Source organism: Lynx canadensis, chromosome D1 (genome assembly GCF_007474595.2).
Source record: "Lynx canadensis isolate LIC74 chromosome D1, mLynCan4.pri.v2, whole genome shotgun sequence".
Taxonomy (NCBI): domain Eukaryota; kingdom Metazoa; phylum Chordata; class Mammalia; order Carnivora; family Felidae; genus Lynx; species Lynx canadensis.
Window position 1 is genome coordinate 20927227 of NC_044312.2, and position 17066 is coordinate 20944292.

General features: G+C 41.1%; 2 protein-coding genes across 2 annotated transcripts; both read right to left on the bottom strand.

Annotated features, from left to right (window-relative positions):
* Positions 1-1659: 1659 nt before the first annotated feature.
* Positions 1660-2865, bottom strand: LOC115526199 (olfactory receptor 10S1). The gene is given in 3 exon segments (XM_030333681.1): positions 1660-2162; positions 2165-2387; positions 2389-2865. Coding segments are annotated over 3 exon segments (1203 nt in total).
* Positions 2866-15156: 12291 nt separating this feature from the next.
* On the bottom strand, positions 15157-16146 carry LOC115526061 (olfactory receptor 10G6). Its single transcript, XM_030333528.1, has one exon. It carries the CDS (start codon positions 16090-16092, stop codon positions 15157-15159), a length of 936 nt encoding a protein of 311 aa, XP_030189388.1. The 5' UTR covers positions 16093-16146.
* Positions 16147-17066: the final 920 nt, after the last annotated feature.

The following is a 17066-nucleotide window of genomic DNA, read 5'->3' on the forward strand; positions in this document are numbered from 1 at the left end:
ATTGTCTCAAATATAGTTCTAAGGAGAAATAATATAAAGTAATAGGTACAGTCCCTTGCACATGTGTGTGCCCAAAATGATTATGATTATTGTTCCAGTTCCGACACTCTTTCAATCTGTTCCCTTTAAAACACCTGTAACACAATTCTGTAAAATGCCTCTCCATCTCCAATGTTATCACGCAAGTTAGACAATGTTTTTCTCTCATGTCTAGGATGTTATAATAGTCTATTAACTGGTCATTCCACCATTTGTCTTTTCCTCTCTTCCACGTATCCCATGTTTTAGCATTTATGAATGTGACTTCTTCTTCTTCCTAAAGGACAGGAGCAATAAAGAGGCAGATTGCCTGGTGCATAATCCAAACTCTTTAGCCTGACATTCAAAGCCCTTTTTCAGTCCATAGAGTAGTTCAGGGTCATTCACACCCTTTTTTGAATACAGCACGGCTCCACCCATTCATATGGCAAGCTGCTCTAACTAGAGCCTTGAGTTATTATTTGTCTCCTCAAAGTCTAGAAGTACATATATTTTTTGTAGTTGCTTCCTCCATGTTCGACAAAGATATCAAAACCCTGCCAGTTCTTCAGAGATACTTTGAACCTTAGCTAGTATAATAAGTTCTCTTTGACATCTTTAGCCTGCTTGGTAAGAAATGGGAACATTTATTTTGCACAGCCACTTAACATAATTATATCATTTACTCATTATAAAAGCCTACAGAGTAGTTATTTTTAACATTACTATTTTTTTAAACATTTTCAAAATTCATTTTTGAGAGACAGAGAGAGACAGAACACTAGTGAGGTAAGGGCAGAGAGACAGGGAGACACAGAATCCAAAGCAGGCTCCAGGCTCTGAGCTGTCAGCACAGAGCCCGACATGGGGCTCAAACTCACCAGCTGTGAGATCATGACCTGAGCCGAAGTGGGAGGCTTAACCGACTGAGCCACCCATGCACCCCAACATTACTATTAATAGAAGACATTGCATATTATTAAAAAGTTTGCACAAGATTCTACATCTACTACTGGTGGGATCAGGATTAGAATACTGGTAGGTCTAACTGACTTCAAAATCCACGTTATTTCTACTATTTCATTATACATCCTGAGTGGGAAAATAAAGATGATGACACTTTCTAGGTGACCTTGAGAAGTCACTTTTCTCTTTGTAATTGTATTTTATTATCTTAAAAATGTGGTTTGTTCTCTTAAGCTAGGTGATATACAGGTAAATTTTCATTTATTATTTGTTGGTTACATCTTCATTATCAGTATTCTTTCAACAAATTTTTTTTCAATGTTTATTTATTTTTGAGAGACAGCGGCAGAGCATGAGCAGGGGAGGGGCAGAGAGAGAGGGAGACACAGAATCCGAAGCAGGCTCCAGGCTCTGAGCTGTCAGCACAGAGCCCCACGCAGGACTCGAACCCATGAGCAGTGAGATCATGACCTGAGCTGAAGTCAGATACTTAACAGATTGAGCCACCCAGGTGCCCCATTATCAGTATTCTTTAATATGTGCTACTAATTTAATCAAATTGTTGCATATGAAATAAAAAAGAATCACTTACTAAAACAAATGAACATTCCACATACCTCTGAGCCATGGAACCTAGATCTTGGAGGTTAGACATCACCTAAGCAATCTTTCCATCTATAGATGAAGAGTTTGTGACTGAGACATTGATAAATGTCGCTTGGCCAAAGGGAAGGGGGAAAGTTCATGGCTGAGCTGAAACTCAGTGGTGCTGATTTTCACTTGAATGATTTCCCCTCCCCATTTTGCTCCGGGGCTAGTCGTTTCCTTGGCAGGCTTATTAAGAGTCACAACGCAGGTCAGGGGGTGGGCTGGAGACTCTCGGCAGCCTCCGCGCAGAAGTCTTTGCAGAGCTCGCTTGACCTCCTTGTTCCGCAGAGTATAAACGAAAGGGTTGAGCGTGGGGGTGACGATCGTGTAGAAGACAGCAGGGGCTCCAGCCCCTGCCCCCGCGGAGCGAGGCTGCAGGTAGATGCATACAGGTGGCATGTAGTTCAGCAGCACCACGGTGAGGTGGGAGGTGCAGGTGGAGAAGGCACGCTGCCGGCCCTGGGCAGGGCGGACCCGCAGCACGGCCGCCACAATAAAGACGTACGGTATGATGATGAAGGGAAGACACCTGCCGCCACAAGGCCGATGTTGGCAAGCGTGACGAGCTCACTGATGGTGGTGTCTGCGCAGGCCAGCTTCAGCACGGGGGGCATGTCACAGAAGAAGCGGGCGATGTGGTGAGGACCACAGTAGAGCAGGCGAAAGGTGAGGGCTGTGTGGACGGCACAGTGCCCAGCACCTATGGCCCAAGTGATCCCAGCCAGCCCTGCACACATCCGTCTGTTCATGGCCCCCTGGGTAGTGTAGGGGTTGGCAGATAGCTAGGGAGCGGTCGTAGGCCGTGAGGGCGTATAGAAAGCACTCAGTGCTGGCCAGGAAATGGAAGCAGTAAAGCTGAACCGCACAGCCCTCAGAGGAGATCACCTTCCCATGCACCGTCAGGAGGAGGCCTGCCATGACCTTGGGCACTGTCACTGTGGACAGACAGGCATCCAGGGAGGAGAGATGCCCCAGGAAGTGGTACATAGGGGAGCAGAGGTGAGGCTCAGAGCTCACAGTTATGAGAATGAGGAGATTCCCAGTCAAGGCGATGCTGTAGATGAGGAGGAAGAGAAGGAAGAAGAGGCCAGGATGTTCAGCTGTGTACATGAGACCCTCCAGGAAGAAGTGGCTCAGCACAGCCTGGTTCGGGGCCTCTGTCTCCATGGCATTCTCCTCACACACGGAGTGGCTACTTATCCCCTTTGCGACACAACTGTCACCAACAGACATAATCAACAGCCATTCCTCCTTCCTGAAATGTCATTAGCCCCTGGGCTATGTCAGCTTGGTCTTGCCCCATAAATGAGAGACAGACAGGCTCATTTTGTCCTTTGGACCTGTTCTAGTGTTTTCTGGCTGCTGCATATTTCAGTAGGGGACCCCCAATGTTTTTGAGGCACGTAAAGGACGGTAACAATTATTTGGCGAAGTGCATTCCCTAAATAACACCAATATAAATATGGATTCGCAAATCTTACTCTCGTGGACCATATCTTTTTCGCGAATATTCCGGAACTGAGATGCCCTCACTCTCCTCATTTTCTCTGCCATATTGTGGAAGTAGATAAGCAGGATCTTACTGCCGTTGCCATCAGGGAGTTGTGTCCCATCTTCTGGGGATACTTGCTCAGAGTTTAGGTGCTGTTATGTCAGATGCGGGCCTAGTGGTTCAATCCGTTCCTCACCTAAAGAGAGCTCTTTGAATTATAGGTACCCACGGCCAATTCTCAAATGTGTGGCAACGAAGCCTTACAGAATTGGCTGAATAATTATAAGGACAAATTGTTAAGTACATTTCTTGTTATTCCTGTAAGTCGTTTCAGCCTTTTGGGAAATGTTTTCCTGTGACTTTATTGTTGAGTCTGGATTGAAATCTAAGAGTTTTCTTCGATTCTTTCCATCCTTTAACCTCCTAAACCTAATTAAGTGTTACTTTCTATGAAGATTTTCTTTATTTAAAAAGAAATGTTTTATATTTATTTTTCAGAGTGAGAGAGAGCATGCATGTGCGAGTGGGGGAGGGGCAGAGAGAGAGGGGACATAAGATCCAAGGTGAGCTCTGCAGTGACAGCAGTGAGCCCCGATGAGGGGCTTGAACTCACGAACTGTGAGATCATGACCTGAGCTGAAGTCAGACGCTCAATCACCTGAGCCACTCAGGCGCCCCTGATGATTTTTTCTGAACTTCTGATTTCTATTGTATCTTCAATTCCCATGGATCTAACCCTGCATATGCCTATTTTACACCTAGATGTTCCCAATGATTTTCTGCCCCATCTCTCTCAGGTCTGGAATGTACCAAATGGTCTGTAGTCAGCTTCTTTGTCAGTCTTCTTACAGCAACATTGTTTAATTTATCTCTCCTCCCCGCTGCCTCAGGCATAAAATATATCTGTCTGATATTCAAAATTATCTATACATTGCTTCCACTAGTATCAGAAAATCTTTATCTCCTGCAATCCCCTGAAGAAACCTCTCTTATCTAGGGATGCTGTTTGCCTCATCTTCTCTGCAATTTGCTCTAATCTCTCCCTGATCTCCTCACTGCCTTCCATTTTTGAACATGAATGAAATTCCTTTAATCTCTCACAAATTTACTCTCTGTAGTGAAGTTGGGACATTAATTCCTCTACAAGCCCTTTATGAATATTTTATCTCACACTGATTTATTCATACCTGAAATCTCTAGTGTTCATGGTAATTATGCATAAACACCCAAGCATGTGGTGCCTTGGACTACTTGGATGTTCCACGAGCATATGTCATGCCTTCCTAAGAGAAACATGCCTTCTCCAGTTTCCCATGAGCATTTTGGGGATTAAGCAGTGGAAATGTTAAGGAGCCAACTTTAGTTTGATTTTTATAAACTTAAGTTTAACTCCCTGGTCAGGCAGTTATTAGCTGAGAGAGAGGGATCATGGTACTTAATTTCTCTGTTCTTCCAGTTGTCAAATTAACAATGGGGATATCATTATTATTTTACTTAAATAAATTATTATTTAACAATAGCGATATCATTATTATTTACTTAGATAATTATTATTTTACTTAGAATGCAGTAGGACACATAACATATGACCTATGTTTCTTTGTACTCACTAGTTTATTCAATGTGGTAATATTTCCCATTATGCTCCTAACTACCCCCCCCCCCCGCAATTATATAGTTTCTGTTTGAATGAATTCGGTGATGAAGCAATCATTATTTTGCAAGAAAGTCCATTCCAATGTTGGGTAGATCAATGTATATAATGTCCTTTATATCAGTGGTAGATAAGGATCCCTGATATTTCAACCAATTTAGTTTAGATTTTCTCTCTCCATATTCATTGAAATGGATATGATTTAAAAAAAAGAATAAGAGGTAACAAGTGTTACTGAATGTAGAGAAACTAAAACTTCTATATATTGCTTGTGAAAATGCAAAATGGTATAGCCACTCTGGAAAACAAAATGGTATAGCCACTTTGGAAAAGCTTGGCAGTTTCTTAAAAAGTTAAACATGACCCTAGGACCCAGCAATTGCACTACTAATTATTTATCTAAGGGATACAGGTGTGCTGTTTTGAAGGGACATACGCACCTCAATGTTTATAGCAGCACTATCGACAAGTGTGGAAAGAGCCCAAATGTCCATCGATGGATGAATAGATAAAGAAGATGCGGGGCGCCTGGGTGGCGCAGTCGGTTAAGCGTCCGACTTCAGCCAGGTCACGATCTCGCGGTCCGTGAGTTCGAGCCCCGCGTCGGGCTCTGGGCTGATGGCTCAGAGCCTGGAGCCTGTTTCCGATTCTGTGTCTCCCTCTCTCTCTGCCCCTCCCCCGTTCATGCTCTGTCTCTCTCTGTCCCAAAAATAAATAAAAAAAAAAAACGTTGAAAAAAAAAAGAAGATGTGATATATATATATATATATATATATATATATATATATATATACAATGGAGTACTACTCAGCAATCAAAAAGAATGAAATCTTGCCATTTGCAACTATGTGGATGGAACTGGAGGGTATTACACTAAGCAAAATTAGCCAGTCAGAGAAAAACAAATGTCATATGACTTCACTCGTATGAGGACTTTAAGAGACAAAACAGGTGAACATAAGGGAAGGGAAACAAAAATAATATAAAAACAGGGAGGGGGACAAAACATGAGACTCTTAAATATGGAGAACAAACAGAGGGGTTACTGGAGGGGTTGTGGGAAGGGGGGATGGGCTAAATGGGTAAGGGACATTAAGGAATCTACTCCTGAAATCACTGTTGCACTATATGCTAACTAATTTGGATGTAAATTTAAAAAATATTTAAAAAAAAGTTAAACATGAATTTACCTAATGATCTAGCATTTCCATGTTTAGGAATCTACAGAAGAGAGAGGACTTATGTCCAAATAACCTTGAATGTTTATAGAATTACTCGTAATAGCCAAAGCCTGGAAACAATCATGTTTATTGTTCATTGTTGAATGGATTTAAGAAAAAAGAGTATAGTCATGCAATGAACTATCACTTAGCAACAAAAAGGAACAAAGTACTAATGCACAAAAATGGATAGAAATCAAAAACAGTGTGCTAAGTGAGAGAAGCCAGACACAAAGGTCACATATTGTATGCTTCCATTCTGATGAAATGTCCCGTAAAGACAAGTCTATAAAGAGAGAAAGAAGATTAGTGGTTGTCTAGGACCAGGCTGAGACAGGGAATGACCACAAATGGTCGGACAGATTTTTCTGAAGTGATGGAAATGTTCTAAAATTGGGTTGTGGTAATAGTTGTACCACTTTGTAAATTTAATAATCACCATTGAATCGTATATTTAACCAGGTTAATTTAATGGTTGCAATGTACATTTTAATGATCTGTTAAAAAGAAAGAAACCTAAAGAAGGAAAATGTGCTGATTGACACAAAACATGACTTAAATGGAAAGAAAGATACTGTTTGCTCAATATGAGTATAAAAAATATTTAAATTCCTTCTAAAATTTAAAACAGTTTATTTTGAAATATTACACTTACAGGAAAGTTAAAAAATGAATAAGGCACAGAAATAAAAGGCATAGCATAGAGAATATAGTCAACGGTGCCGTAATGGTGTTGTATGGTGACAGATGGTAGCCATACTTGGGAGCACAGCATAATGGCTAAACTTATTGAATCACTATGTTGTACACCTGAAACTAATGTGATGTTATGTATAAACTATACTCAAATAAAAACTAGAATAAAGTTAACATATGCTTTGAGCCACCTTCTCCTAATGTTAACAATTTATAAGCTGTAGTAAAATTATAAAAGTCAGGAAATCGACAGTATCATACTATAAACTCAACTACAGACTATATTAAAATGGCACCGGTGTTTCATCAATTTCCTTTTCCTACTCAGGATCCAGCACAGGATCTTAGTCTTCTCCAACCTGTGTTAGTCCTTCTTCTTTTTTTTTTTAAGTTTAGTTATTTATTTTCAGAGAGAGAGAGAGGGAGAAAGAGAATCCCAAGCAGGTTCCATGCAGTTAAGTGCAGAGGCCCACATGGGGCTCGATTCCATGAACCCTGAGATCATGACCTGAGCTGAAATCAAGAATCGGATGTTTAACTGCCATCAAGATGCCCCAGTCCTTATTCTGTCATTGTGGTTAATGACCTTTACTCTTTGGGTGAGTAATGGTCAATTATTTCATACAATGTCTCTCAATTTGGGTAGGGATGATGCTTTCTCCTGAGTAGGTAGAGCTTATGCATTTTTGACAATAATACCACAGAAATGATGTTATATCCTTTTCCGGGCATCATTTCAGAGTTATACATGGTGCCACTATATCTTGTTATTGGTTATGTTAACTGTCTTGTGGAGGAGATACTTTTACACTATGCTTAAATTCTGTATCTCGTCAAACTGTCACTCACTGATTTTAGCATACATTTGTGTATTTTGCCTGAAAATATTATTACTCTGTTGTTTGCCTATGGTGATTTTTTTTCAGTAGTTATAGATTTTTGAGAGACAGACATAGAGCACGAGTGGGGTTGGGGCAGAGAGAGAGGAAGACGCAGAATCTGAAGCAGGCTCCAGGCTCTGAGCTGTCAGCACAGAGTCCGACGCAGGGCTCAACTCATGAGCTGTGAGATCATGACCTGAGCCAAAGTCGGAAGCTTAACTGCTGAGCCACCCAGGCACCCTGCCTAATGGTGATTTTTTAAAAAAATTCCCTCGATCTTCTACATTATTAATTGGAATTTCTGTAAGGAAGAGCTGTTTCTTCTTCCCCATTATTTATTTATTCAATTATTTACATCAGTAGGGACTCACGGATGTATATTTTTTTATTGTGAGATTAAATATAATCCAATATGATAACTATTTATTTTGTTATTCAAATTATGCTAGCTTTGGCCATTTGGAGCTCCTTCAATATGTCACCTTGTCTTATTGACAGGTTCCATCTATTTCATATACTTCTTCATTTCCTGGCACAACAAGATGTTCCAAGGTCCTCTTGTATTAAGAAAGAGAGAAAGAAAGAAAGAAAGAAAGAAAGAAAGAAAGAAAGAACGAACAAATATTGGCAAAAATGGTAGACAAATTGGAACATGCTGATGGGAATGCAAAGTGGTACAGCCATTATGGAAAACAGTTTGGAATTTCTTCAAAAAGTTGTACCTGGGTTATCATATGACACAATAATTCCACTCCTATTTATACACATGAGAGAATTGAAGACATGTTCTCATGAGAACGTGTATACAAATACACTATTCATAATAGCTGAAATATAGACACAATTCAAATGTCCAACTGGTGCATGGATAAAGAAAACATGATATATGCATATTACGCAATACTTTCCAGCTATAGAAAAGAATTAAGTACTGATATGCTACACATGTGAATAGTGAGTATGATTAAAATAATGAACTTCAAAAAAGAGCATGACTGTGAATATCATGTGACTGTAAATAAACCTCAAAAGCATGCTAAATGAAAGAAGTCAAACACAAAAGATCACATATATGATTACCTACATGCGTGTGAAATGGACAGAGGCAGAAAGTAGATTAGTGCATACCCGAGGCTCGGGGTGAGGACAGGGACTCACTGCAAATAGGCATAAAGTGATAGAAATGCTATAAAATTAGAATATGCACACCTTGTGTAAACTTAAAAAAATGGAACTGTATGCTTTAAATGAGTAAATTTTCCTTCAATAAATCTGGTTTTAAAAAAGCCAAACACAACTTGGAATATTCTGTATGAGGTGGTATCCCGTGTAACCAAGGGACTGTGGGTGATGGTCTCAAGGCACTAAGATACAGTGAAAGAAGTAAATGAATATGGGTTCTTTTTAAAAAAAAATTATTCATTTATTTTTTGAGAGAGAGAGAGAGAACAAGCAGGGGAGGGTCAGAGAAAGAAGACAGAGAGAGAATCTCAAGCAGGCTCTGAGCTGTCACCACAGAGCCCGACACGGGGCTCAAACCCACAAACCGTGAGATCATGACCTGAGCCAAAGACAGACGCTTAACTGACTGAGCCACCCAGGCGCCCCAGTGTGGGCTCTGGAAAGAGGTAGACTTCTATTCCAATCCAGGCTCCATGAAAGTGGAGTCCCTTGAAATTTCTGAGCCTTACTTTCCTCACATATGTAAGTGGATAAAAAAATACTTAAGCCTTAAGGTTTTGCGAGGATTCCAGGTGTGCTATAGAAACTTCTGAGTCATCTGCTTGCTAACTGGTCACTTTTTATAATTCCACGTCTAATATTCTATGACTTCATGCCCATCTTTGAAGTAGCTCCACCATACACCTTTGTATTTTCTCTGCAATCACTATAGTTAATAACCTAGACATTCACAGTTGATACATTTTGATTGCTGTTAATTGGTCACGCTAATGTCTGTCACACGTCTCTCAATTTTTCCATATGATGCTTTCGCATTGACCGTTGTTCATTCTCCACTTAGCAAATAGAGATTCCACCATCTGAGGCACAATCAAAACTTTTCAAGGCAGGTTGGTTTCCTCTCTGTTACCTGAACACTCTCCTTCCGTGTAAATAGCCAATTCCTCTTAGTAGTGCTTGATGCTTCATTGGGTTATATGCGTATCTCCTGAAGGGCCTAGATATGTCTTTTATATTTTAGATACTCAATAAAAATAGGTGGGCAAAGACTAACAGATGTTGTCCCTACAGCAGTGATACAAGAAGAGATTCAGAGGGGAGAGGTGAGTTCTGGATCCCATAGTCATTAGGATGAGAGATTCTCAAGGGGATACTGGATGTGCTACTCAGGAGGAAGTGATTTACCTGCTTGTAGTTGGACCATTTGTCCCCATGACCATCTTTTCACTTAGAGTAGCTGAATAGTGCCCTTTTTTTTTTTTACTTACCTGAGTCCAATCTTTACATTTTAATGGTTTCTTTTTCTACGTGGTCACCTCCAAGTGCGATTTGCCTCATGGAACATTTAAAGACATATAAGATTATTCTGCAGGTCCTCAAAAGTCACTGACTTTTATCATTGCCTACTTCCTTTCTCAATGAATCTCTCAGTAGAGAGATTGCTCACTGCTTTAGGCGCATGGGGTATACGTAATGTCGTATCCGAGTAAATACATTATCTCCAAGAGAGCCTGGAAAATCCCACTGAAGGTCTTGCAAAGCTTGATTTCTCCCAGACTTTTCCTATCCTGCTTTTTAAAGGGTTTCTAGAGCTGCAGATGTTGATGGGCAAGGCCTTATTTCTAGGGGGTGTGGAAAAGTTTATCAAACCTATATAAACTATTGCCTGGAGTCCCTATTTCATTACATTGGTAGGAACACAGTAGTCCCATCCTCCACACATCCAGAGCGAGCTTTTTGTAGTCCGAGCTTTATAGATTCTTCCAAAGCTTCGGATTGTGTATTCACTGAATAGTCAGAAAGGGAATTCCTGTGGTTTACGGCATGATCTTCCACAGATTTTGTCTCCTTGAATTTTTAGGAAATGTCTTCAGCACACACCCTTTCCAATCTTTTCGATGGATCAAGTTCAACACCAAAGTTCTGTTTGAATTTTTCTTTTCCATTTCGATCCAACTAGACTTCAGTTCTGAAATGCAGCTCCATTTGTATCTGCTTCTTTTTTTTAAATTAAAAGAACTTTTTTCAAATGTTTATTTTTGAGAAAGAGAGAGAGACAGAGTGTGAGCAGGGGAAGGGCAGAGAGAGAGAGAGAGAGAGAGGGAGACCGAATCTGAAGCAGGCTCCAGGCTCTGAGCTGTCAGCACAGAGTCCAATGTGGGACTCGAATCCACAAACCATGAGATCATGACTTGAACTGAAGTTGGATGCTTCACCCACTGAGTCACCCAGGCGCCCTCCCACCCCCCGTATCTGCATCTTGATTTTTATAACCGTTACCATTATTCTCTTATTTCATCACAGTTGGATGATTAGAAAAATAGCCTCCTATAAGGTTTCCTCAGTTCTCATCTGTCTCCTTTAATGATTCACTCCATCCTGCACATCACTGCCTGATTCAATCCCCACTGGGTTATCTCAAACGGCCCCCCTCCCAGAAATGCTAACCACCCAACCTCAAACACTTCCTTACTATGCTGCATAACATTTTCACTTTATAATTCAAGACTATCTAAAACCTGACTACTTGTTATCTATTTATTCTTCTTTCCTACACCCTTCCTCTATTCAGTACGTTTCTCTATTCAAGTAGATTTTCTCACCCTCTCTTAAATTTACCATAACTTCCTCCCATTCTTCTCACTCTGCTCTATTTTGCCTTGAAGAAATCAACCCTCATTTTTTTTTTTTTTAAAGTAGGCTCAACACCCAGCATGGAGCCCAACATGGGGCTTAAACTCACAACGCTGAGATCAAGATCTGGGTGGAGATCAAGAGTCAGACGCTTCACTGACTGAGCCACGTAGGCGCCTCTCAATCTTCATTTTTTATCTACTAATGTCTTCATTAGCTTCATAAAGCTTCTTAGACGCTGTTGTGCATATGAGAATCTTCAGATACAAGTCTTAAGTCGGCAGGTCTGGAGGAGGGCCTGGGGTTCCGCCTTTCTGAACAGCTCCCTGTGATGCCCATGCTGCTATTTCATAGGTTGCACTTTGAGACACAAGAATCTAAGCCACTATTTGAAATTAAGATCAAGCTTTTCTCCTCTAGGAGGTCTTTCTACTCTAAGAGTGTTTTAGCTCCTCTGGAAATCCAGTGGTATTTACAGTGTATTCTGTTAGGTGTCCCATTCCCAAACTGTCAAATGTACTACGTCATTCTTCTCCGTGTATGTATCATAGCCCCCAGGAAGAAGGACTGTGCTACCTATTTTTGTGCTTTCCAGAAGCATCTTTGAAAGAGCACAGAGAAAAGGGCATGAACTTTGGAGTCAGATGGACGTGGGCTGATATCTTATCATCATCACTTATTGGCAGGAAGGCTCAACTCCTCATCTCATGCTCAGTATGTCAACTCTACATTAAAAAATGTTCTTTTTTTTTTAAAGTAGGCTTCACACCTGGTGCGGAGCCCAATGCGGGGCTTGAACTCATGACCCTGAGATCAAGACCTGAGCTGACATCAAGAGTCAGAAGCTTAATCGACTGAGCCACCCAGGCGCCCTGCAACTCCACATTTTTAAAATGGAAATAACGATACATGATGAGTGATCTGTTAACAGTGGCCATTAACCCTGGGACATGGGACAGAGTACAACATCCTCACTTTTTCTCAACCAGTTACCCAACCCACCAATTTCCCCATGACTCTTTCAGTGTGACAATACTACTATTTTGCAGAAAAGACTATTACACTATTGGACAGTTCATCTATATTAGAATATTCTTTACATGCAGTTTAAATAATGATATCTAACTTCTATCACTTAGTTCTATCCTGGCCCTTGGAATATAATGGAATTGTCAAACTAGGCAACAAGTGCAAATAGAAAACAAATTTTTGATAAAATTGTCCATACTATATTTTATCACTTCTGGCACATAAGTGACGGATGAAAAAATCTGGCTACTGACTATCGATCTTTGATATTTTTCTGTGACTCCTCTTTTCCTATTTCTCTCTTAAGAACTTTGCCTGCACACACCAATTTTAAGAAAATTTCATGGAAGCAGTGGGAATAGTACAATTATAGAGCTTTTGAATATTAAAATAAAAGGTAGCTTAGAGATCATCTTGCTTAACTTTATTTTACAAGTAAAGAAAATGGGTCCTAGAGATGTTAAGTGAAGGAGAGGTAAATTGAAATGTTCTCTAAGAATTTAGAAATAAGGATAATCAGATTTTTTGCTGAATAATAAAATTTAAAAAATAACACATAAGTAATCTGAGCAGATATATAAAAACATTAACTTAGAATGACTATTAGGTCATGACAGCAAAACATATAAATCAAGACATTTATAATAACATAATATATGATACACTATGATATACAGCATAGAAATAACCTATAAAATATAATAATACAGAATATTTGTATATGCACCTAAATATATATAATAGCTGGAAATAATCTAAATATGAATAGAAAAGATGGGAGAGTAGCCCTACTGGGTATTTAAAAGTATATTTTTAATGCAGCTATTCAAAAAATTTGTGCTAACAGACATATATTAATGGAACCTATATTTTATATATGTGTATATACATATATATGTGTATATATGTTTATATATGTGTATATACATATATATACACACATATAGTGTATATCGTATATCGCATACATATATATATGATATTCTGAAATAAGATCAAGTACATGTAAGAATTTAATATATTTAAAAGGTAGAGGGGGCGCCTGGGTGGCTCAGTTGGTTACGTGTCTGACTTCGCTCAGGTCATGATCTCGTGGTCTGTGAGTTCGAGCCCCGTGTTGGGCTCTGTGCTGTCATAACAGCCCAGAGCCTGGAGCCTGCTTCAGGTTCTATGTCTCCCTCTTTCTCTGCCCCTCCCCCACTGGCACTCTGGCTCTTTCTGTCAAAAAATAAACATTAAAAATTTTTTTTTAAAGTAGCATATTTTTTAGAGATTTTTTTAGAACATTTATTCATTTTTGGGGCGCCTGGGTGGCGCAGTCGGTTAAGCGTCCGACTTCAGCCAGGTCACGATCTCGCGGTCCGTGAGTTCGAGCCCCGCGTCAGGCTCTGGGCTGATGGCTCGGAGCCTGGAGCCTGTTTCCGATTCTGTGTCTCCCTCTCTCTGCCCCTCCCCCGTTCATGCTCTGTCTCTCTCTGTCCCAAAAATAAATAAACGTTGAAAAAAAAATTTTTAAAAAAACATTTATTCATTTTTGAGAGAAAGAGAACACACAACCAGGGGAGGGGCAGAGAGAGAGGGAGACACAGAATCCGAAGCAGGCTCCAGGCTCCCGGCTGTTATGACAGCACAGAGCCTGATGAGGGGCTCGAACCCAGTAACCATGAGATCATGACCTGAGCCGAAGTCGGTTACTTAACCAACTGAGTCACCCAGGTGCCCCTAAAGTGTAGCATATTAAGCAAGCCTGTGTGACAAATATTTAATAAGGGTAATGTGACAATTAGTCATTTGGGAAATAACGTTAACCAAATTTTACAATTTGCTTCTTTTTCTAATATAAAATTCTAGTTGTATCAATTGTTTAAGTTTTAAAATATGAAACCAATGGAGTGTCTGGCTGGCTCAGTTGGTAGAGCATGTGACTCTTGATCTCAGGGTCATGAGCTTAAGCCCCACACTGGGCATGGAACCTACTTAAAAAACATGAAGCCAGAGAGCTGTTTCAGTTTTTAAAATATGAAGCCAAATTTAGAAGGAAGCCAAAGCATACTCAATATTCAAACTCTAAACAGTAGTGTGTCCTTAGTTACTATTTAAAAAAATTTTTTTTAATGTTTATTTATTTTTGAGAGACAGAGAGAGAGCACAAGCAGGAAGGGGACACAGAGAGAGAGGGAGACACAGAATCTGAAGCAGGCTCCAGGATCTGAGCCGTCCGCCCAGAGCCCGACGTGGGGATTGAACCCACGAACTGTGAGATCATGACCTGGGCCAAAGGTGGAAGCTTAACTGACCAAACCACCCAGGTGCCCCCTTAGTTTCTATTTTTAACATTGGAGAAACTTGAATTCAAGTTTTGCATGAAGGTTATTTGTAACATGTAAAAAGCAATATGGGTATCAGCTCAAGGCTTAGAAGCAATAATAAACATATAGGTTGATGCCACAGAGAAACAGCCTTTTTATGTGGATACTTTACTTATCTTGGATCTTTTCCACAAGCTGCCATCCTTGCTGAGTTGCTTTGCCCGATCTCCATTGGAATTGAAAGAAGAAATATGGAAAAATCATGTCTGAAAGCAGGAAACTTTCTTGATTTTCCACCTCTGCACCTAGGAGTTTCTACTCTCTGCATGGATCCTTCTTTCCTCTCTGTCTTAAAAACTCCCTGGTTACGGATGTCCCATCTGGTGCCCTAAATTCTAGTGTCTTCTGCATGTCTGCAATGCCTGAGTCAGTGAGGCAGCACATCCTTGTGACTTCCCAGCCTCCACAATGCTGCCTTCATCTCTTTGTTGCGGAGCGTGTAGACGATGGGGTTAAGCAAGGGGGTGATGACAGTGTAGAAGACGGCGACCACTCCATCCAGGGGTTCCTGAGAGCCAGGGCGAAGGTAAATGAAGGTGCAGGGCACATAGTAAACGATGACAACAGTGAGGTGGGCAGCACAGGTGGAGAAGGCATTGCGGCGCCCATCAGTGGACTGGATTCGCAGGATGGCAGCCACTATATACCCATAGGAAGTGAGGATGAGCATGAAGCAGGTGAGGGCCAAGAACCCAATGTCCACAAAGGTGACCAGCTCATTGACGGTGATGTCAGCACAGGCTAGACGCAGCATGGCGGGAATGTCACAGAAGAAGTAGTCTACCTGGTTTGGGCCACAGAAGGGCAGCCGGAATATGAAGCTTGTTTGGAAAAGTGAGTGGAGGGTACCTCCCAGCCAGGTGCCCAAAGCCAGGTAATTACAGACGTTCCGGGTCATGATGGTGGCATAATGTAAAGGCTTACAGATGGCCAAGAAGCGATCATAAGCCATGAGCGTGTAAAGGAAGCATTCAGTACAGCCCAGGAAATGGAAAGAAAAGAGTTGGATTACACAGCCTCCAAAGGAGATGACCCTGCTATCCAAGACAAAGCCAGCTAGCATCTTGGGGACAATGGCAGAGGAAACTGTCATGTCCAAGAAGGAGAGATGACACAGGAACCAGTACATGGGGCGGTGAAGCCGGGTGTCCACCAAGACGGTGAAGATGATGAGCCCGTTGCCAGAGACAGTGAGGGCATAGATGACCAGGAAAGCCAGGAAGAGCGGCACCCCTAGCTGCGGTGGGTGGTGCAGGCCCACCAAAATGAAGTGAGACACAGAAGTCTGGTTTCCACTGTGCATTTCCTTGCTGTTCACATCTGCTAGAAGAGGTAGCAGAAAGGAGAGCTCAAGGCCCTTTAGATTCTCTAGGCATGGAACACATATCCTGTGCTGTTCCCAAACACGGACAGAGAAGGGTCTCAGAAAGACATCTCAGAAAGAGAGATTATGCCCTAGCTCTTGTTCTCAGTCATTCTGTAATCCCACCCCCAACCACACTTCACGCCCACCTACCTGCCCAACCCTTGATTTTGGGATTCTGCTGGGTTCCATGGAGTAACTGTTTTGTCCAAGTTTAAAACCTATGTAACAGATTATCTGTATGTAATTTGGGAGAGTGAAGGAAGGAAAGACCATACACAGAGCTTTTCGTGCAAAGAAGTAGTACAGTCACATAAACCCTAAATCAATTCATGAAGAAATGGCTATTCCATGGTGTTCCTTAACTTTGATCTCTGCTCTGTATACCAGAGAGGTAAGTAACAGCTTATTTATTTATTTATGTATTTAATTTTATTTTTTAATGTTTATTTTTGAGAGAGAGAGAGAGAGAGTGAGCACGAGTGGGGGAGGAACAGAGAGAGAGGGAGACACAGAATCCCAAACAGGCTTCAGACTCCAGGCTCTGAGCTGTCAGCACAAAGCCCGACGCGGGGCTAGAACTCACAAACCTTGAGATCATGACCTGAGCCGAAGCCAGACGCTCAACCGGCTGAGCCACCCAGGCGCCCCACAGCTTATTTATTTTTTAACAACAGCTCCTAATGTAGGCGTGTGCAATAAAAATCAGCATAGATTTTTAAACATGCATTGTATGGGCTACACATCGAATGGCATAGGAGCTATAAATAACTATGTTCATAAACTGTACCTCAAAAATACACCTGCCATTTAAAAATCTTTCAGGATAGTGAAGAAATACAAAATCTCAACCAAAGGGGACCTGTTGTCATCTCTTCTCTCTGCTTCTGGATAAGTGCAGCCCATCTGTCAAT